Genomic DNA, 21,466 nt, shown 5'->3' with positions numbered 1-21,466 from the left:
GCCACACCAAGAACCCCGCCCCCCCTGCGAGCACCGCCTTTCTCAGGGGCCCTCCCTCATCGCGCACTGAGGCATTTCTTCGGTTTACGAGACGAAAAAGCGGGGGGAAAGCTGCAGATAAACCCGGCGGGCCCTCCAGTTTACCCCAAACCACAGAGCCGTCCGCAGTTCCCGGTTCTCGCTGCGAGAGGCGTGGCACCGCTCCCGGGGCCTGCCCGGCCTCTGCCCAGGGCCGCCCCGGCCCAGCCGCCCGCGGGAAGCGGCGCCGCGGCCCCGGCGCGGCCTCAGCGAGGCGGCGGCGCTTCGTTCCCGCTCCCGCTCCCGCCCCGCGGCTGCGCTACCTGCGCGCCCGCCCCGCACCCGTGGGCGGTGCGGACGGCCCGGCCCGGCCCCTCCGCTCTCCTCCAGACCGGCCCTGCCCACGGGCACCGCGGGCTCTACCTGCGGCCGGCGCCCGACGCTCCGCTCCGGCTCCTCGGCGGCCGCGGGGCTGCGGAAAGGTGGGGCCGCGGCGGGGGGCGGAGGGACGGGCGGCCGGGGCCGCCTGCGCGCCGGGGCCCGGGAGAAGGCCACGGGCACGGCCGGCCCGGGGCGGCGGCGGGGCCGGGGCGGCGGCGGAGGAGCGGGGCCGGCAGGGGAGGGATGGCGGAGGAAACGCGGCGAGCTGCCCCTCGGATGGGGCTGGGATCGCGGCGTGCGATGGGAAGGGATGGCGGGTCACGTCACGGTGTCTGCCTAGGTGCTGGCTCGGCGGGTGCTGCATCCCGGGGAGAGAGGAAGAGCCTCGTGTCGCCCATCGCAGGTAACGTGTGCCCTGCGAGTGCGCGGCTTGGAATGCTTTGCGGCGGGTGCTGGGTAAGGGCGGCTGTGCCCCGGTTCGGCTTCAGGTTCAGCGTAGCGTTTTTAACCTACTGCTGTTAATACTGCAGAATATTCGGGCATTTTATATTTATTTTATATTTATTTTATACTCTATACCTCACTAAGTAAGTGTCGGAAACAAACTTCCTACCGAAAGCAAGCTTGCTTTTGGTGGTTGAACAGTGCTTTTGTATTCTGGTTCAGGTGATTGCTAAAAAACCCGCTCCCATAAATGAGTATCTGTAGTCCCAGAGATCACGTGAGTTTGAAATAAGCAGTAGTTTAGGGTTTTATTTTCAAATTATCACTACAAATTTTACTGCGATAGGACGAGAGAGGCACTGTAGGTAAGTTGTGTCAGTTTCCTGGTTATATCAGCATATGAAATTATCCTGTGTATTTCTGCGTGTGTCTGTTGCTTAGAAAACTTTTGAGCCTGTTCTCTAATTTCAGCCAGGTTTAGAAGGTGAAAATGTCTGTCTGGAAACTAATAGATGGGGAGGGGAGGAAATCTGCACTTGCTTCAAGAAAAAGAGACGTACATTACTCCTTCATTGCTCTTTCTAGAAGTAGATGGCTGTGCAGTTGGTATATGCAGAATTCTTCACTAACCATTACATGAACAAGAAAGAGGAGGAAGATTGTCTGATGTGGGAAGTGGAAAGGAGCTTTGGATATTGTCATGGATGGCAAAACTTTATTCAGAGGATAAAAGTTATTAGCTTGGTTTCTTACAGCTTTGCAACTCTAGCTTCTGACATCACAGCTTACCTTTTTTTTTAATGTCCCTTCTGTAGCAGGCTTGTGAGTTTTATTTGTTTGGACTTGTTTTAAACAAATGGTTGCCAACTGTCCCTTTGTACTAATTTCTCATAAACCCTAGCTTGAAGATCTTGAGGTAGATCCTGCTTTATGCACTGTGTTCTCTCCAGGGCTGCTTCTTTAAAGCAGCTTTTTCCCACATTCGAAAATTGCATATGTTAAGTACTCTTCTGTAACAGCAGTCTCAGCCTTCAAACAGATCTGTTTTATAGGGTAAAAATGAACGTAGGAGTTGCCCACAGCGAGGTAAATCCCAACACTCGAGTGATGAACAGCCGTGGAATGTGGCTGACATATGCGCTGGGAGTCGGCATGCTGCACATTGTCCTGCTCAGCATTCCCTTCTTTAGTGTCCCTGTCGCCTGGACTTTAACAAATGTCATTCACAACCTGGTGAGTACCCTCTCTTGGAGCAGCATTTGAATAGTGGTTGTTCAGAAGTATTTATTTTCAGTAGCAAGGGAAGAGGAAAGTAGCCAGTCTGTATGGACAGTGAAATCCTGCTGTCCAAAACACCACCTCTCCTTGGCCTATCCACAAGGGATTGGCTGTTTTGGGGAGGAGGAGTGATACACAGCCACTTTCAGTTTAAGCATGAAAGACATGAAATATTCTTTATGTAATTATGATTTCTTTTAAATGGCGTTTCATTAGGCTGCTGACATAAAATCATCATGCCAACCAACTTTCACGGTGCTCTGTGAAAGAGAGCTGTGCTGAATCCATAAACTAGCACATTTTTAATTATTGGAGACTATCAGCTAATTTTTCCACATAAATCTTATTATCCCAAATCTTATTATCCCAAAACATTTAATTTTAGCAGCCTACCTATTTTCTTTAAGAGAAATGCTTGTATTCTATTTCTTCTAGTTTTAATTCTGGCCAAGCTACATAACTCAGAATGACTTCAGCATGCAGTGTTGTCACCATACAGGACATTAGAGAAATCTCACTTGAAAGCAGTGGGAAAAACTGAAGTACTTTGACCCCAGCCCTGAAACCATTTGTTACTCAGTGGGTTGTGACTTGCATGATGATTTTTGTATGCAAAAGATTTTGTGAGCTGCTTTCTGCTCCTGTAACCACTTAAAGTAGTGCAGCTATCTGTATTGGTCCTGCCATGCCTAGAGAAAAGAGGGACATAACCCAGCAATTTAGATCATTCTTGAGGTTTGCTGGCTCAGCTTTCTAACATTGCCTGCAAAGAAGGCTTGACAAAAAGATAGCTCCTTCCTTATGTAAGGTGGAAAATGATAGTTCACTGAGGATGGGTAATTATCCTCTTAAATGTAGAGTTTTAATCTTCATTTGAGCTTTTTGGTTTTGTAGATAGGTTTAAAACTACTGGTGGAATTGTAACTGTCATTAGAGCGTTTTGTGTGTTATCTTTGACAGCATCAGACATGTCTGACTTCAGAAGATGTTGGCAGAGACAAGTATTACTAAATATTTCCCACATGCCTTACTGAACTCATTGCAAGTAGCTGTAATGACAACAGGGATGATGAGAGCATGCACTGGCAAGTAGTTTTGTAGTGGAACACAAGAAGATGAGTATAAATTGCACTGTTGGATATTTCAGAATTTAAATGGCACTTCTTTTAGAAACAAATCCTCAAATGGTTTGACAAAAAAAAATCTTGGATTTCCACTAATGGAAAACTCTTAGCTAACCTTGAAAGCATTTTTGATGGTCCTTTCTGCAAGTACCACTGGGAAATAAAATGTGGAGTAAGCATTTGGATCTGTCCTAAAAGTGTCTTTATGGTTATTAAAATAGGCACTGCAAATGTCATGAATCAAAAAATTAATTAAACAAATCAATTGTCCTAGGTTCACAGGGCTCTGGTCTGGAGGCTGTTCCAAAAAAAGGTGGAAGGAGACATGAAGTGATTTGCTGAGATTCCACCTCCATTATAAGAAGTTGGAAGAAATGTGATTTTTTTTTTGTATATAAAGCTTTCTTATGAAAATTTCTGTATGTGCATAGAAAGAGAAGGAAATCTTTGATATTGTCTCATAGAGACTCTTCCCTGGAGTTGGTGTTCTCTCTTTGATAGAAAACAAGCATTTTTTTAAACTGGAAGAGAGTGTACTCCCCTGTTTGAAACCAAGAGGCCCAAATTGGGCTTTTGAAATAAATGGGCAGGAGATCTTTCTCTTTAATGCATTTATTGAAAAGAATCAGCTCAGGTGGGGAGAAATCGACGGGTCACACCCACGCCGCCGCTGCTCCCAGGCGTGGCACGGAGGAGGAGGGGGGTGATGCAGCTTTGTGTGCTGGTCTGCAGGCAGAGCTGGGGATTCCGTCCTCACGGGATATTAGCAGATTCCACCTTTTAGGTCCAACACCCCTGGTCGTCTCTTTAATCAACATCTTTTGAGGTTAGGGTGAGAAGCAAAAAGGATCCAAGCAGGTACTGGACTATACTCCCATTCTTATACGTCACTTAGGTCACTCAGTTCTATGTTGGCTCGTAATTTTTAGGGGTTTATCTGGAAAACTGCAAAATTCGGAGCAATGCATTTCTCACCTGCATACCAGCTCTGATGCCAATCCCATTCTCCTGGTACCTGGAGGGTCCCGGTGTCCCTCCCTGGCAGGCATCAGGGGGACAATGGTTAATCACCAACCATTAACAGGTAATTGAAGAAGAACTCTTTAACAATGAAGCTAACTTAACAGCACTGCTTTAACGTGTTTTACTCTGCAACCTTAAAAAAATAGATAACTTTTTATTCATAACAGCTTTCAGAGCAAACCATATATGGCATGTTCCCATCAAACAGGAACAGTCCCAAGGAAAGTCCAGCATGTTTAAGGAGAAGCAGGAAAGAGGTGGACAGATGGTATTCAGCAGAATGCTTAGTCAGTTTCTAAGGATTTGAAGCTGGTAAAGCTTTCAGGAATTGGTGTGATATTGTCAGTGTTTGCAGGTAGTTTTTTGCTTTGTGCACACTCTACTACTCATCACTGTGTTAACAATGTGCTAGGAAGGTGGTGATACCAATCATCAGCCCCACACTTGTTACAGAGCTTGTTAAAATTCTGTGGAATTCGAGGAACTTTTGCCTACTGGTGTAGAAGGCAAGGAAGTGGATTGGATGTCACTCAGACTTGGGCTTTAATTCTGACTCTGCACAGTCTCAGGCAAATCACTTCTTGTCTCTTCCTTCCTCTTCAATAATTTGTCATTACAGGCTAGCAGCTCTTCTGGGTGAGAATTCACTCAATCTTTTTTTTTTTAATTTTTTAAATTTTATAATGCATTGAAAATTGTAACAATTATTTAAAAATATTACTAAAAGTGCCTCTGTATTCACTTTTTGTTTTCTCTAGGGAATGTATGTGTTTTTGCATGCAGTAAAGGGAACTCCTTTTGAAACACCTGATCAGGGGAAAGCTAGGCTACTAACACACTGGGAACAACTGGATTATGGAGTACAATTCACATCTTCAAGGAAGTTCTTCACAATCTCTCCTATAATTCTGTGAGTTCAAAACTGTGTTATAGATAAATTGACACATAAAGCCATTATTTCAAAAGCTGCAACATAATGGGTTGCAATTTACAGTCTAAAAGCATTTTCTTTTTTTATATTTGTTTGTTTATTTCTACATCACAGCTGTAGGGAATATTTATTTACAGGCTATGTAATCAACAGTCTTCTGCTTTTGACACTCCACATACTGAAGTCAAAGTTTGTAAACAGTTATTAATGGGGCAGGTTTTAAAGATTAGAAGTGTTGTGTGGAAAACTTACTGTTAACTCTTGAGTTTCTTTAAGAGATTGTGAAGTCATAAATATTGAAAATCTAAACTAATTGCTTTTGTGACAGCATTTATTAACCATTTTGCAACTTGTGAGCTAGAAATATGTCATTCCTCAGTGGATGGGATCTGGTGTCAGTTTTGCTTTGTACATAGTCTTCTATTTACACTATGCAAATGGTGTAGGAATTCTATACACCTGTCTCTGTTGACAAACATGTGGTTGTGTAACTAAGAAAAATCAGATACATATTTAATATCCAACTCTAAAAGTCTTTCTGTTTGTCCCTGAAGAAAATTTACATGTCCACTTATATGGCACAGTGAGAGGGGAGGGAAGATCCTGCATGATGTTTAGAAAGTTGGCTCATAAAGGTCAGAAACTGAGAAAATATATATAACTCCTCGAGGTGGGGAGAAGTGCTGGAAGAAAACAGTAAACCAAGGGTTGCTTTTAAGCACCTTGAGAGGTATGGGAAGGAGAGACTTAAACCATAATTTTGCTGTAGATACTCTAGAGCCTCAGGTGAGATATTCGATACAGATGTTAACTAGTAAAATCTTACTAATCACTAAAGGACTTCATTCAGCTATGCTTTGTATGTGTTTTAGACAAGGCTGCCATCAGCTAAGCTTGGTCCCTTTTCTCCTGCAGGTACTTCCTGACGAGTTTCTATACAAAGTATGATCCCACACACTTTATCCTCAACACAGCCTCTCTCCTGACCGTGCTTATCCCCAAGCTGCCACAGTTGCATGGGGTTCGAATCTTTGGCATCAATAAATACTGAGCAGAAGGTTCAACACTGGCTGCCCCTGACATGGCTACTGCTGCTCCCCAGGTGAAGGAAACGAGTAGTCTGCTGTGCTGAGTATCTCATCATAGCTGGGGAGAGATGCTTTTACGTCTGAGATACAATTCCTGCTTCCTGCGGCATTGTCTGGGATGAAAATCGACTTTGTAAGAAGATGCCTTCAGATACTTCAGTGTGGATTGGAAATGTGTGGAAGATTTTCATGAAGAACTGGGCAGGCCCAGCTCTAAAGCCTAATCCCCACTAAGACTGTACGTGTGGCTGATGCAAGTGGCTTGTAAGGAAGGTTCAAGTAACAGCTAAAATGCAGAGCAGAGTTTCACAAATACCCATCATCCATAATGCAGGTGGTAACTTTAGATATAAATCCAGAATCCTCGATGCCAAGGACTGGTGAGGCCACATTCTTAGATTAAGAGAAATTAGGTAGTTTCTGCTGTAATGGATTGTAAGTGGTTGTGCTTGTTTTTGCATTGTAAAAGTTTGTCCCACAGTAAGTACTGTGACAGCGAGCATAAATTGATGGTATAATTCCTGCCCTCTCTGTTCTTGTGATTTATTTTTTTTTATCTTTTTTTTATTTTAATCACAATAACTGAACAAAGTCCTTAACTGCCAGCTCCGGGGAGTTCCACATCAACTCAAGAGCTCCATTTATGTACGCTTTTGCAAGTTGCCACTGTTTTGTTTATTTCACTTTGCTTACCAGGATACTGACTTTTCCAGTGTAAGTGGGACGTCCTGAAAAAATTCAGTTTCTTTTTAGGTGTGAATTTTTGACTGTTTTCTCTGATATTCACTGATGGGTTATTTTTCAGTAGCTGAGAGGCCTGTGAGGTGGTGGGGAAAGGCTTGCTGCTGTCATAGAAGGTGCTCTGTTACAGAGCAAGTGTCTGAACGCGGAAGCTGTGTAGGTTGTAAGCTAGAATAGAAGCTGAACTAGAAGTAGGTGAGTAGGCAAATCACATGGACTAACTATGCTTTTGCAGAAAAAGGTATAGATAACTTGCATGTCTTGGAAATGTGGAGGAATGCTGTGTTTTAGGGGTACTGTGTAGTATGGGGTAATTTGTATATTATCAGCTCTGGAAATAGAGTGAAGGAGGTACATCTACTGCTCTGAGCACTTATTTCTCTGTCGTGGAAAAAAGGATGAATTCTGAAGTCTGCTGTGTGTCTGCCAGCCCAAACCAGCTCAGATTTAACGGAAGACTCCATTTAAGACTTGATTTACATCTTGGTTGCAGCGGCAGCCAGTGAGCTGGAAAAAAAAAATTAAAAATATCAAAAGACAAGCCTACAGTGGTGTACTTATTCTTTTTCTACAGCAATTTTCTGATCGATAAAGATGCCGTTAAAAAAAAGGACTATGAGATACGAATTTTATTCAGCAATTGGAAGTAATTAGTTCTGTCTGTTGCTTGCATAGAAAGCGGTAACTGGCTGATTTTTAAATAATGGACATCCCAAGGCTGTGCTGCCGAGGGGCAGGGACTGCACGACACGGCCCGAGCTGGGTGTCCGCAGGTGCGGGGCCGCGGTGCCCGGGGCTTGCGGAGCAGTCCGCGCTCTCGGCCGCTGCGCACGGCGGCTGCGCCGGCTCGGAGCTCCGCCCGCGTCCCCGGCGGGGCGGAGCCGGGCCCGGCACGGCGCGGGGGTGGCGACAGATCGCGACACGGGGACTACGCGAGTGCCCCGCGACTCGGGCGGGGCGGGACCGGGGGTTCCCGCCGCAGCTCCCCCTGCCCGCGGCCGGAGGATCCGCGGAGTGGGGCCGAGCCCTGCCCAGGCTGGCCCTGCCCGCACGGCAGCGCTCAGCCGCGGCCACAGGCGGGCTGGGACCTCGCTCAGGGCTGCGACAGCCCCGCCACCAAGCGCAGTGGGGAACTCTTCACACGTAATTCAGGTAATAACAGGCGGTTACCTCCCAGCTGGTTTTTGTAGGGTCTTAAAGTCATGAATGGCCACACGACATTTAAAAGCCCTTCAGAAAATCAGAGCAGAACACGTGCTTGAAAACCCTCCACTAATAATAAACTACGCAGTTCTCTTCTAGACATAGCCACCAGGTAGATTATAAACAATGAACAGCATTGCCAGAGGCGTTTTGCAGTCAGTGAAGCACGGCCGAGCTGCGTGGCTGAGGAACAGCTCTGCTCACTCTGGGAAGCAGCATTTTCACAGGCTGGTCTTGGGAATAGAGACGAGCTGTGACGACACTGGCGCTGCTGTGGTGGATGAAGCTGGCTGTATTCTGGGAGAAGCACTGCACTGCCAGAAGGAAGTTCATTTACAGTAAGAACAGACTTCTGTCAAGGCATCTGCCTTAATAATGATTTTACTGTTATTGTTACTTATAATATCATCCATATAAAAGTCTTCCCTGCCCCATGAAAGTAAGTGGTGGGTAGGTGTGAAGATGTATCGCTTTGGCCTCAACACGTACTGCCTGACATAGTACTAAGGGGGAGGAAATAAATGCCATGTATTTAACAAGTTTCCTCCACTATTTTCTTTCAAAGAGAGACAGATTACTTCTCTGGCTTGAATAAAAGATGAAGTCATTGCTACTGTTAAAATTACCAAATGTCTTGACTTTTTAAAAGGAAAATCAAATCAAATAACCATTGGTGGTTCAAGAACATCAGCTGACAAGTGAGGGGTTGTGAATATTAAGTTAAATTGTTTTGGAACAGTGTTGAGATAATACATTTTAAAAGCATCTGTACCAAAAAAAGGCAAGTTACATCTTTTTTCTGGCCCTCCACTGATAATTATGCTCCCTTCAGTGCCCTTGACACTAAACAAGGCATTTGAGAATGCACTAAGGAAACAGGCAGGATACAGCAAGGTTAAGAGGTGCCTGAAAACTATTTTTATGGCATTCTATCGTTATAAACTACCAATGCATTGCAATTCCTTGGTTTTACTAGATCGGGAGGAATAATTCCCGTGGTGGCACAGCAGCTCCACAGAGAAAACATCGAGCGAGTGGTCCAAGAGGCCCTTAGTGCCAGCGGCGTTTCTGTGGCCGAGCTGGCGGCTGTGGCCACCACCGTGCAGCCCGGGCTCGCTCTGAGCCTGGGCGTGGGGCTGCACTACAGCCGCAGCTTGGTCAGCAGGCACCACAAGCCCTTCATCCCCATCCATCACATGGAGGCTCACGCACTGACCATCAGGCTCACGCATCCCCTGGAATTCCCCTTCTTGGTTCTCCTCATCTCTGGAGGACACTGTCTCTTGGCAGTAGCACAAGGAGTTTCAGATTTCCTCCTGCTTGGACAGTCCATCGACATCGCACCGGGTGACATGCTGGATAAGGTAATGTTTCTTTTCCTTACCTTTCTTTAGTTGTCCTCTTTATTGCATTTATACTACATAATGGTAGTAATATCATCAGCCTGAGGACAGCAATTCAATGCAATACAAGTTTTATGTAACTCTTTTTATATTTTGAAATGCCGTAGATTTAAGGTATGAAAGACTGTTAAAAATGTACACAAAGCATCAATTGTAACATATGCATATTAATTATATTTTAGCAAATAGGCAACATAACCAAAACTGGTGTTGGGTGTTTCATTGACACTGATTATACAAAGAAGTTGTATAGAGGTATTTTATAGAGGTATTACTATGCTGTCAGGTTTAAAACAAAGCGTGCTAAAGCATTTCTTACTAATATTAGCTTTTAGAGATCAAAAAGCATGGTTTGGCCCTGACAGTCTTTCTGGGTACCTGAGTACAGTTTGTAAAATTGTTCACTTACGGCTTTGTTCTCAGCACTGTTTTTAAACAGTATTTGTGCATATTAATTAAAAAATGGAATCATAAAGAGGATTTTGAAAAGTTGAAACCAGTTTTGTTCCTGTTTATCTGGTAATACAGTATGACAGACCATGTGTGTTTCTTATAGCTTAAAAATGGAGTAATTAATATTTCCTGCAAAATTTGTTGATCCTTATGTTTGCCCAGATTGTTCTAGAATTGCATTTCTAAATACTCCAAGAAAAAAAAAATCCTGCTGGTCTGATGTTATGTCTTACCCTTACCATGCCCTGTTTGGAATTTCACATTGGATTGGATGTTTTGGTGTCACATTTTATTCCATGGACTGCAGTACAGTGATGCTGTTCCAGGAGGAACTGATTCCATGTCTGTTGTTTGTCATCTCCTTAGGTGGCACGAAGACTGTCCCTAAGAAAACACCCAGAGTGCCACAGCATGGCTGGGGGGAAGGCCATAGAGCACCTGGCTCAGTCTGGGAACCAGGAACTGCTCACCCTCCCACTGCCCATGCAGCAGTATCGGAACTGCGACTTCTCTTTCGCCGGCCTCCAAAACCTTGTCAATAATGCCATTGCACAGAAAGAAAAAGAAGAAGGTATTTTTAGGCAGTCAGATACAAACTGAGCTGTTGATGACCTACACTCAGGAGCCCCCTTTGATGATACACTTTTGTAGGTATTCAGGAAGGTGAGATCCTGTCCTGTGTTAAGGATGTTGCTGCTGCTGTACAGCACGCAGTGGCTGTTCATATTATCCAGAGGACGTACCGAGCCATGCTCTTCTGCGTCAAAAACAGCATATTACCATCAAAAAATGCCACTTTGGTGGGTATACTTTTTTTCTCCTTTTTATATCTGACTCTGTTAACATCATTTGAAGAGGCAGATGCCTTGTTGTACATTCTACCTTTGGCATATGAGGAAGATGTATGTATTATATTGTTAAAATACCAACAATATTAAAGTAATGGAATAATAAATATTTACCTGGGTTTCAAGCTAGAGATTTTCTAACCATCTAATCTAACCTTCCATAACAACTTGCCCTTGTGCTGCCGAATACTTGATTTACAGTAGAACCATAGACTGGTTTAGCTTGGAAAGGACCTTAAAGATCATCCAGTTCCAACCCACCTGCCATGGGCAGGGACACCTTCCATTAGACAGACGTGCTTTAGGAATGTCTTTTTGCATAATAAGCTCACTTAGCATACTCTTTTCTGATAGGTTTTAATCTTAAATGCAGCATTTATTGCTGTCTTCAGAACTTCAACTGATAACCCTTTTCTAAACACGACGCTAGTTGTGTGTGACCCATAAGTACTTTTGAGTTAATGCCTTTTTTTCTTTTTGAAATGCTGTCAGGTTGTATCAGGAGGAGTTGCAAGTAATCAGTATTACCGAAAAGCTCTACAGAATCTGGCAGATGCAAACAATTTTGCTTTACTGTGTCCTCCTCCAAGGCTCTGCACTGACAATGGCGTTATGATTGCATGGTAAGAGTTGTTTCTCTTTAACACATATTACAGGAGCACATGCAAAGTTGACATGAGAGTCAAGAAGCTCCTTTTGTGCTGACTGAACGATGTGCTGGTACGCAGAGTTGTGACGCACGTTTTTGTGTCATTGCTTTGTTGCTCAGGAATGGCATTGAGAGGTTACGTGCAGGGCTGGGGGTTCTTCCCAGTGCTGCTGGCATCCGCTACGAGCCAAGGTAAGGCACTGCTCATTCCCAGTCTGTGTCCTCACTGCGGGCTGTGAAAGGGGAACAGGAACACGAAAAAGAGGAACAAGCTGCTGAGGAGTCTCTCTGCAGCACATAGAAATTTTAAAAGTTACCTTCCAAGGCAGTTTTAAATACAAATGATCATTTATGTTCATTTTGCCTCAGAAACTTAATTTATCATACATCATAACAGTTCTATGTCTTTTCCTACCATGATTGTGTAGATGTTAGGCTTAAGGCCAAACAAAATGCAGATACCTCAAAAGTACCAGCTGGTCTTAAGCCGTGGCTTTTTTTAATGTTTTTTTCCCCTTTCCCTTTTCAGAAAAACAGATTTGGATGGTCTCACTACAAAAATAAAAATTGTATTACAGTTTTCATATGAAAAATTATAAACACTCTACTTCAAAAATAATTTGCTGTATATATTTCAGTGAATAAAAAACTAAGTTTTGTTTGCTGTAGACAATGCATTATTTAAGATTATCATAGGAGTTACCTGTGAATTTCTAGTGTTTTACATTCATCAGCAGGACCTAAATTGAATTATCAACTAAAATCAGAATCTAAATACAACAACAGGCCCAGAAGATGGCTTTGAAATCACAACTGTGTTTCTAGAGTTTGGAATGACTACAAACACAAATATTTCCTCATTTTAAAGATATTTTCAGGTACAGCTTGAGACAGCCTATTTTAATGGTCACAGTCTTAGAAGTGCAGGGAATGTACTGAAATATTTTGACTTTTGTGCTAATTGTAAAAAAAGGTCTGTGAAGCTGTACATCTGTGTGATATGGCACTGACAATGTTCATTTTTAACAAACACATAATTTTGTTTTCTAGAGCTCCCCTGGGAATTGATATTTCAAAAAGAGTTGAAGAAGATTCCATCAAGGTGCCAAAATTAAAAGAGATACGATGTTTGGCATCTTAAAAAGTAACTTAATAAAATAAATAGTTCAATGAAAACTGTTTCAATGCTGTTATTGTTAGGGACAGTAATTGGATTACAAGCGTTGAAAATCATCTGTCAGAGGAACAAATGCTGTGTTGCTATCACCAAAGTGATTCTGGTTACTATTCCAAATTAAGCATTCTCAGTATTAAAACAAACTTAAAAGAGCAGGATGCATTCACAGTGAGTTCCTTGTACATGTACAACTCTGATTATTAATAATTATGCCCAAGTGTGTAAAAAAACCCAGACCAAACATTCTAAGAAAACTGGATTTACTGACTCTGTGTATAGAATAAATGCAACATCTCCAGATACAGCTCTATAATTCATCTACTGAAAGTAACTTCAGCCTGCTGCATGTGTCAGATGCTTTTTCACTGTTGCTCTCTAGTTTTGCAATCCGAGATCCAAACTGTACTGCCCTTTTTGGCAAAACAGTGGAGGCTGTCAGGCCCAGCTCCTTGGCTGCAAGGCGCAGAATCAGTTTCTCGCCAATTCCTCGAGGTAAAGTCAAATCAGCTTTTTCTGAGACGGGCAAAGAATTGAGGAATGAGACAACATCTTCATCAAGAAAAGGAAACCTGAAAGAGAGATTTATGTGGGGAAAGATCCTTTAAAAATTCCATAGGAATAATCTTGGTTTTCCCCTTTACCACATGCAAAGACCGTGTGAAACTACACTGTAACTTTGAAACAAAAAGATTTACACACCAAATACTGGTATCATTCTGAATTTCAGGCATTCACTCCTAATCATGTGCATGGTTAAGGAGCACTGCACATCCACCACTGCAGCTGTTTCTTGTGCTGAACTGAAAACGTGCAACTAAGAAGAGATTTGGAAAAATACTGGCACAAAGATCACATGAGAAAACCTTTCATGCACCTGAGTGGCCTCTGCTCCTGGACAACATCTAAGGAATTTTTTTCAAGTTGATGGAGGAAGTAGGCACAAATAAAATGATTCTTCAACTCTTCTCTTCAGACTTAACAAGCAGGAAATGTGGTGGATGTTGACTATGCTGTACTGGAGGGGTAGGAATACACAGCTCCTGTTACACTGTCATTCTGCAGAGACACTCCCCAAAGGTCCACACCAGAACACTTCAAAGTTGTGCAAAAGACTGTTTAGTTTAAAATTATATAACCAGCTAGAATTTGCCTGTTTCAACATCTGTTGCTTCTTAAAACTTTGAGATGAAAACCAAGTTGCTAAATTTCCTTGAGTAAACTCTTCCACAATATACTACAGACTGCTTTTTTTAAAAAACAAAGCAAAAAACTGCAGAACACAGCACACATTAACAAAACTGCAGCAGAACTAGAAACAATAAAACACAAAGAATTTTCAATTAAGATTTTCTTAGGGGTGTTAAAAACTACATCTAACCAGCAAAACCAGTTTTGCTCTGTGTTAAAACATTAATACCTGGCTTCTTTTCCGTGATCGCCGATGATCCTGTCATCTCTGCCGAGATTTCGAGAAGAAATGCGCCCTAACTCCATTTCAAGTTCTTTATTAAGGCCCTCTAAACCATCTTTTGTGAAGCAAACACGATGTCGAGAATACCCAGCAAGCTGCTCATCTGCTCCAATTCCAGTAAGCACAACCTGAGGAAACAGAATATAAGAACTGTTAGTATCTATGCAAGTTAGTATGTAACAGACCTTAAAGGTTTAACTACATCTTAAGGAGAAAAAAATTAATACACATCTTCTAAAGATATTACCTATCAGAATGGGCTGTGCCTCACACATTTACAAAGCCTGAAACAATTCCCAGTACAGCCACTGGTAACTTAAATTATCAGACCTTAAAGGACACAAAAAAACATCAAAACAATGCCATGTGTATCACAAATACACCAGTATATTTGAAGAATGTCTTTGTTAGTTTCTATGATAAACAGCATTTGTTAAACACAAGCCTTTAAAAATTATTGCCAAAGGCTGTGTCATATGTTGTAGTTACCTGAATGTACACTCAGAGCACTATTCATTTACCAGCTACTGGGTTAGTAACAACTACTTCACTCAAAGTAAAAATGGCTTACACTACTCAGTAAGTACAGTAAAATCATCAAGAGAAAAAACACTATTACATCTGACCCATTACTGTGCCTTCAACAGCTGAAATTAAATGTTTCCTTCTTCCCTACACAAGCCATCAGGAACAGAGATGTGAAAAATCAGAATAAAAAATTATAGATGGTGGTTATTTGTTTCCATTGGATATTATTGCATTTCCAAGTTCACTGAAAAGCCATGCCCATTACATGACAAAAGAATTGAATGTGATTTTTAACTCTAGAATCACACAAATATAGAATATTCTACATTCTGACACTGAATTTCAGAAGCCTGATGAATAGCAAAAATCCCAGCTGATTTCTTAATCAACAAAACTGTTTCTACATTCAGAAGTCAAACACTAGGCAGAAAACAAAAAAAAACCAGTACCTTTGCAGGACTTTTATATGGTTTCAGTTCTCCTTGGTTACTAATGAAGCCCTCTCCTCTGGAAGCAAACCAAATTGCACAGCCTATACTGTCATCCAAGACTGTATCCAGTGGATAGATTAAGTGATTAATACGCTGTTTTCTCATTTTTTTCAATTCCTCTAGTGTAACATTAATTTCCACAAAGTTCCAGGTTCTTGAAGGGTTAATGGCTTCTAATTCCTTCAGTCCTGCCCTACCAGTGATTCTGTCAGGAACATCAAAGCAAGATGAATGAGTACCAGTGTCAGCAGCAAGATCCTGACAGCTTTCTTGAGGACACAGCAAATCAAGCTGTACTTCATGGCTGGTATGTCTTTTAGTGGTACCCCTGTGCTTAGTTTGCTCTTTCATCATGAAAGCTACATTAAGAAGATCAATTGGCTCTTCCAAAGGCACATGTTTATCAGCCAGGGCTGCAATAACCATAGAATCAATGCCACCAGAAAAGAGCACTGCAATATGTGCTTTCTTATGGGACATGTTTGGAACTTCACTTGTTATGTGATCTGGATCTCTGAAGAGACACAGGACTCGTCTCTTGACTGCTTCATTTAAAACATCAATAAACTGACAGGCTAATTTTTTCTTGTGTTCCTCTGCAAGAAATTCTCGAAGGGTTTCTACAGAAACCACACAGTTAATGTTGCTAAAATTAGAGCCTGGAGATGCACCTGAAGCTTTAGAAACTGTTTTATTTAAGGGGATAACTGGTGCTCTAAGACACAGCTTTGATTCACTGACCATGAGATGTATGTGGTTGGGTAAGTCTTTTGACACTTGGTCAAGAACATTAATGCATGTTTCTTCTACTGCTTTCTCTCTGCAGCTGTACTTCCATGGAAACAATGTTAAAGACAAAGATTTAGTTGCTGCACAAGCTTTGAGATCAATTTTGAAAATTCCAGACGCTGGGACTTCTTGCCATTGGTTGCCTGATTCAGAACAAGCACTTACAGATGTGAGACAGAAAGTGCTGTCAACCTCACTGAACTGCCAGAGCAAACTACGACGACCAAAGTAATCTCTGCCAAACCATAAACTGTGTCTGGCTGCTTCATAATAAATAAAAGACCAGGGACCCTGAAGTGATGAGAAGAGTGACAGAATGTCCATTTCACTGCTGCATAAAGCCAGATGACGAAACATTACTTCAGTGTCATTCTCTAGACTTCCTACATGCACTCCACTGAAAATTTCTCCATTCCAAAGAAAAACATTGTTACTGGCATCTTCCAGAGGCTGAGGAGTCACCAGTCCCCTCAAGTGAAGTACATGGCCTGAAAACAGACATTCATAAGAGAGATCAGGCACAGTTTTTATCAACTGTTGGCTACTGTCTGGTCCTCTTCTTCTCAGATGGCAGAGGATGTCTTCACTGAGGAAATCAGGAATCGCACGCTGGCTGCACAAGGTAACAACACAGCAAATACCACACATTGCAACGGGGAATTCACATCCACTACTTCTTGATTTTAGTCTTTTCTGAATTTTCCAGCTCCTGATGCTCCTTCTTTAATTCATCTAATGTGTCTGTGTAAGAGAAAATTACAAAAATAATCAATTTCATAAACTGGAAATTTTATGCATAGGTAAGTTTAAGTGTATATCTAGAAAATTAATAATTCCAGCCACTTGTTCAATTAAAGTGATAAACATAAACCACTAATTAAGCAAAGAGCTATGTTTGTGTTCCATCATTACTAACACAAGCGATATGCTTGCTGTAGCATATTCCTCTTTGATTATACAAAGATGATTTTTTTTCCAAAAAAGGCCACAGTGCAATAGGGGAATGGCCAACTCCTGCCTATATAATCAGTATGACTTCAACATTTGTAGTAAGAAAAGGGAACTGACAATAAAAATGGCAATGCTATTAACCCAAATCAAAGCAAAGAGAAGCAGCAATTGTTCACTCCAGAAAATTAAATTTATACTTCTAAATTTATACTCTTCTAATGCTTGTGCCATCATCACCTCTATTATCCATGCTCCTATTACTTTGTATTTGACACATAGCTGCAATTTTCTCCTTTTAATATAACTTTGAAATCAGCTGCAAATACAGCTTTTAAACATTAACTATTTGAGATGCTTTTACACTGCAAACTTACTTTTGCACTGAGACAGCATTTCTGTCCGGTCTGCAAGGAAGAATATGTTGCTGTTGGGTTGCTGCTTATAAACTTTCTGTAAAACAAAACCCACACTGTATTAAGTCAAAGCAGCAGATTCTGGAACCACACTGCAGCAGAAGCTGGTGTGGGTCCAAAGAGACATTCCTGGTATGAAAGTGAAGGGGTAAGTTCTGCCCTGTGAACACCAGCATTCTAATGCTGTACCATTAAAAGCATTTAATGCTCAACCTAAGACAATTCTGAATTTCTCTTTTCCTCATCCACAAGGGATCACATTCTATTTTAAACAAATGCACAGAAAATGTAAGAATATGGCATGAATCCTTGTGATCAACTCAAACATCTTAATGAAATAAATAACTCAAAACATAAAAAAGCAAAAAACCCCAACACTGCCCAAGTATACATAATCAAATAATTTGCAGGACAAATTAGGAGCACAGCAGACCACATGTTTATTAAAATCTTAATTAGAACAAATTAAAGACACCATGCTCTGATTTTGTTGCCCTTCTTGTCTCTATGTTTATTTCTCTGCTAAAATGAAATAGTTAAAAGCAAATTTGTAAAACCTTACCCGGTTCTTCTTCAAATTAGAAAGCTCATCGACTACAACCTTCTGCTCTTTAATCTGAAAGACAAAAGATTCATTTGAATTTACTGATAAAAACAAGACATCATATTATAATCCTAGTGGTGAGCAGGTCTGCTGATATTTTAAGACAGCAACATGCACGTATAGCTGCAGTTCTCCACATGAAGCACTGAAGACAAAGTAAGTATAAAAATTACATACTTAATTTGTCTAGAAACAGGCTATTTTACATGCATTGGTATTTCTCCTCCCCTCAAAAGCCTCTGGGAAGCCAGAGTAACTATAGATATTTATAATCAGAGAGCACATTTTTCCCCCTCAGAAGAGAACATGTACACAAGTAATACAACATCAAATAAAATTTTAAAAAAACTTAGCATAATATCAATAATACACTTTATAATCACAGGTATGCTCCAGATTCAAAATGAAATTAATGAAAATCCAAATACTCTAATATTCTAGAACTGTATTAGGAGCAATAGGAGCCTTTCTATGGCTCTGGATTTTTACATTAACTTCCTTAGTGGGATTTACCACTCTGTTCTGCACTGCCAGATGTGGCAGATATTCCCATTTTCTTTTACAATGGCAGCTGTGAACGCTGAAAAGTAATCAGGACTGTTGCAAAACCCAAAATCTGAAAAAAATCTATCCAGAGGGCACACTGTTTTTTCTTAGAAGCAAACAACATGGGGTTTCCTTGCTCTTCCTTTGTGTCTCCTGGAACTGGTGCAACAGCAGGACACTGCCACAGAGTGAGGTCAGCCAAACTGAATCTGGCACACTGAAAGTGCAACTTTTCCAGCAGCTACATCAATCTCTTGTATCTACACACCAACAAGGCAAAGCAGCAGAGCCATCCTCTGCCAGGGACTAAAGCAGCCACTTAGGCACAACAAAGTGACAACCTGTAGCTCTGTGATGTCCCAGCTTTGCAGCTTCCAGGCAATCAAAACCATCACTGTCTCTATACATGGCCCTGCAGAACTATTTATTTTAATATAATCACATAAGTTAAGGGGTTGCAAGGGACTTTAAAGATCATCTAGTCCCAATCTGTCCCCTGCCATGGGCATGGACACATCCCACTAGACCTGGCTGCTCCAGGCCTTGTCCAGCCTGGGCTTGAACACTTCCAGGGTTGGGGCATCCACAGTTTCTGGCAACCTGTGAGCGCCTTGCCATTCTCACAGCAAAGAATTTCTGCCTAGTATCTAACCCAAATCTGCCCTCTTTCAATTTGTATACATTACTCCTTGTCTTATCCTTACAGCTCCTGACAAAGAGCCCCTTCTCTGGCTTCCCTGTTGGAATACTGGCAGGTTGCTATGTTGCTATGAGGTTTTTTGGGGTGAAAGTTCCACAGGGCTTGGCAGATTGCATACTGAACAAAGCTGTGGGCACCAGGGAGGAGGGAGCGGATCAATGAGGAACACCACCCTCTGTGGCTGGAATTTCTTGGGACATTTTGGACACATAAAGCTGAACTAGGTACTAGAAAGAAGCCAGGTGAGGGTGCTTGGTTTGTCCAGCCTGGAGGAGACTGAGGGGAGATCTCACAGCAGTCTGCAAGTTCCTCAGGAGGGGAAGTGGAGGGGCAGACACTGATCTCTTCTCCCTGGTGACAGTGACAGTACCACAGGGAACGGCCTGGAGCTGGGTCAGGGGATGTTCAGAGTGGATACCAGGAAAAGGTTCTTCACCCAGAGGGGGATTAGGCATTGAACTGCCGAGGAAAAGTGATCACAGCGCCAGCCTGACAGAGCTCGAACAGCTTTTGGATAAGGTGCTCAGGCACACGGTGTGATTCCTGTGCAGCGCAGGACTCAGACTCGACCATTGGGCGTCTCCTGAAACTCATGATATTCCGTGAGAAAAACCTCACTGCGTCTCACTTGACATTCCACGCTCAATTTGCAGCAGTAAGACCCAAAACACCAATCTCACAAGTACACTATCAGCGAGGCAACACGGGCTCGCTAATGCAAGCCGCTCTCGGGCACAGGAGCCCCGGTCCCTGCCAGCACCCGCCCTCCTCTTCCTCACGCTGCTCGCACCCCCGGCGACACGCTCCGGGGCCACCCGCGCCCTCAGCCCCGCGGGGCCGCCTCCGCTCACCCGGCGGCTCAGCTCCTCCTTGTGGCGCAGCGCCGCGCTCTCCGCATCGTCCTGCCGCGCCGGGCGGCCCGACATGGCCGCGGCGGGCACGGGCCGCTCCCGGCGCAGCGCCCCCGACACCAACGGCGCCGGGGCGCATGCGCGCCGGCGGGGCCGCGCGGAACGCCGCCAATCAGCAGGCGGCGGCCGGGCGCGCGCCTGACGGGGCGCCAATCAGCAGGCGCGGCAGAGCGCGCGGCAGGGCGGTGCGAGTCCTGAGGAGGGCTGGCGCCCCCGGGCGGGGGAAGGCGGGACTGTGGCGGCCTGTCCCGGGTCTGACCGAGCTCCTGGGGCAGAAGGTGTTTGGAATGAGGCTTGGAAATTGTGCTCCGTGTGGAGTGTGTCGGCTTGATGTAGTGTGACCCCGGGCTCACAAGCCCCTTTGAGCGGTTTGCTTAAAGGTACTCCAGAAGAGTGATGAATCATACACTATTTACAGACGTTAGGGTCGTATGTTTCCTTGTGTCCATTATTAGGACTTGTTTCTACAAGAAAGGTAGAGGGGGAGTTTTTAGAGGGCCACGTGACAGGACAAGGGGGAATGGACTCAAACTGAGCGAGGGCATGTTTAGATTATATACTTGGTGGAAATTGCTTACCCAGAGGATGTGAGACACGGGTTGCCCAGAGAACCTGTGGCAGCTCCATCCTTGCCAGCGTCCAAGGCCAGGCTGCACAGGGCTCTGAGACACCTGGCCTAGTCCCTGCCCATATCAGGGGATTGAAACAAGATAATCTATAGGTCCCTTCCAACCCAAACCATTCCAGGATTCCATGATTTTATTATTATACAAGATGGATGTTTAAGGCCGTCCACCACTTAACATTTCTTTGTCTCTTCCATTCTACTGTAGGTATGTCACAGTGATGCGTATGTCTACCTGTCTCAATAAATGCATAATTGTCTCATTTTTATCCCTTTCCTTCTTTTTAAACATCGTATAATTATTCTAAACACTCAAGAGTAATCCAAACTTACAGACTGCTACCAGTTGCTCAGTTGTAGGATTTTATGAGATTTCTATCCCACTTGTGCTGCTGACTGCAGTGCAAATATAGTTCAAATCTTCACGAACCGTTTGAAATATTTGCAACTTTAGTAAGAGAGGTGGGAGTGTTGACTTTGTTTGCTTTAATCTCACATAATCATACATATTATATACTTTGATAATTCTTAGAGTTTGTGAGCAAGATTGCACCTTGGGTGTATCCATGAGCTTGGTTGGAATGTCTGTAACGTTGATCAAAATTTTTGGCAGCACCATAGGAAGGACAAGGATTTTGGCTCCCAGCAGAAGGATGAAGAAGGACAGTTTGGCTAT

At 43.1% G+C, this 21,466-nt stretch overlaps 5 protein-coding genes and 1 long non-coding RNA gene across 15 annotated transcripts in view; 3 read left to right on the top strand and 3 right to left on the bottom strand.

Annotated features, from left to right (window-relative positions):
- PMS1 (PMS1 homolog 1, mismatch repair system component) overlaps nt 1-570 on the bottom strand; it is a 75,898-nt gene extending 75,328 nt beyond the window's left edge. For 2 of the 6 annotated variants that reach the window (XM_064433825.1, XM_064433826.1), the window contains exon 1: nt 442-570. The gene's annotated coding sequence lies outside the window, so the exon portion shown is untranslated. Of the gene's footprint in view, nt 1-67; nt 299-341 lie in introns of those variants that run through there. The other 4 variants (XM_064433823.1, XM_064433824.1, XM_064433819.1 and 1 more) reach the window with 3 other exon arrangements.
- Nucleotides 80-7,569, top strand: ORMDL1 (ORMDL sphingolipid biosynthesis regulator 1). 4 transcript variants are annotated; one of them, XM_064433854.1, is made up of 5 exons: nt 80-500; nt 740-802; nt 1,896-2,076; nt 5,027-5,178; nt 6,115-7,569. In XM_064433854.1, the coding sequence occupies exons 3-5, from the start codon at nt 1,903-1,905 to the stop codon at nt 6,248-6,250; spliced, it is 462 nt and encodes a 153-aa protein (XP_064289924.1). In that variant the 5' UTR covers nt 80-500; nt 740-802; nt 1,896-1,902; the 3' UTR covers nt 6,251-7,569. The 4 variants fall into 4 exon arrangements, 3 of the variants coding, with proteins under 3 accessions (XP_064289924.1, XP_064289926.1, XP_064289923.1); XM_064433856.1 differs by having other exon boundaries at nt 131-500; nt 1,883-2,076; XM_064433853.1 differs by lacking the exon at nt 80-500 and having other exon boundaries at nt 619-802; nt 1,883-2,076.
- Nucleotides 7,570-7,893: 324 nt separating this feature from the next.
- Nucleotides 7,894-12,760, top strand: OSGEPL1 (O-sialoglycoprotein endopeptidase like 1). The gene is made up of 8 exons (XM_064433847.1): nt 7,894-8,180; nt 8,320-8,569; nt 9,208-9,595; nt 10,454-10,658; nt 10,739-10,887; nt 11,428-11,558; nt 11,705-11,776; nt 12,635-12,760. The coding sequence occupies exons 2-8, from the start codon at nt 8,358-8,360 to the stop codon at nt 12,723-12,725; spliced, it is 1,248 nt and encodes a 415-aa protein (XP_064289917.1). The 5' UTR covers nt 7,894-8,180; nt 8,320-8,357; the 3' UTR covers nt 12,726-12,760.
- On the bottom strand, nt 10,671-16,688 carry ASNSD1 (asparagine synthetase domain containing 1). Of its 2 annotated transcripts, XM_064433836.1 has the most exons (4): nt 15,210-16,688; nt 14,179-14,360; nt 13,030-13,330; nt 10,671-11,817 (listed from the first exon to the last, which is right to left on the bottom strand). In XM_064433836.1, the coding sequence occupies exons 1-3, from the start codon at nt 16,686-16,688 to the stop codon at nt 13,069-13,071; spliced, it is 1,923 nt and encodes a 640-aa protein (XP_064289906.1). In that variant the 3' UTR covers nt 10,671-11,817; nt 13,030-13,068. The 2 variants fall into 2 exon arrangements, with proteins under 2 accessions (XP_064289906.1, XP_064289905.1); XM_064433835.1 differs by lacking the exon at nt 10,671-11,817 and having other exon boundaries at nt 13,005-13,330.
- ASDURF (ASNSD1 upstream open reading frame) lies at nt 16,641-20,262 on the bottom strand. Its single transcript, XM_064433857.1, has 4 exons — nt 20,106-20,262; nt 17,967-18,020; nt 17,366-17,441; nt 16,641-16,781 (listed from the first exon to the last, which is right to left on the bottom strand). Exons 1-4 carry the CDS (start codon nt 20,178-20,180, stop codon nt 16,711-16,713), a joined length of 276 nt encoding a protein of 91 aa, XP_064289927.1. The 5' UTR covers nt 20,181-20,262; the 3' UTR covers nt 16,641-16,710.
- Nucleotides 20,263-20,375: 113 nt separating this feature from the next.
- Nucleotides 20,376-21,466, top strand: part of LOC135308639 (uncharacterized) — a 71,954-nt gene continuing 70,863 nt past the window's right edge. The window contains exon 1 of the long non-coding RNA XR_010369019.1: nt 20,376-20,545. This is a non-coding gene — a long non-coding RNA (uncharacterized LOC135308639). The remainder of the gene's footprint in view (nt 20,546-21,466) is intronic.

Source organism: Passer domesticus, chromosome 10 (genome assembly GCF_036417665.1).
Source record: "Passer domesticus isolate bPasDom1 chromosome 10, bPasDom1.hap1, whole genome shotgun sequence".
Lineage (NCBI taxonomy): Eukaryota > Metazoa > Chordata > Aves > Passeriformes > Passeridae > Passer > Passer domesticus.
Note: the sequence above shows the minus strand (reverse complement) of the source record. Positions and strands in the feature narration are given on the sequence as shown.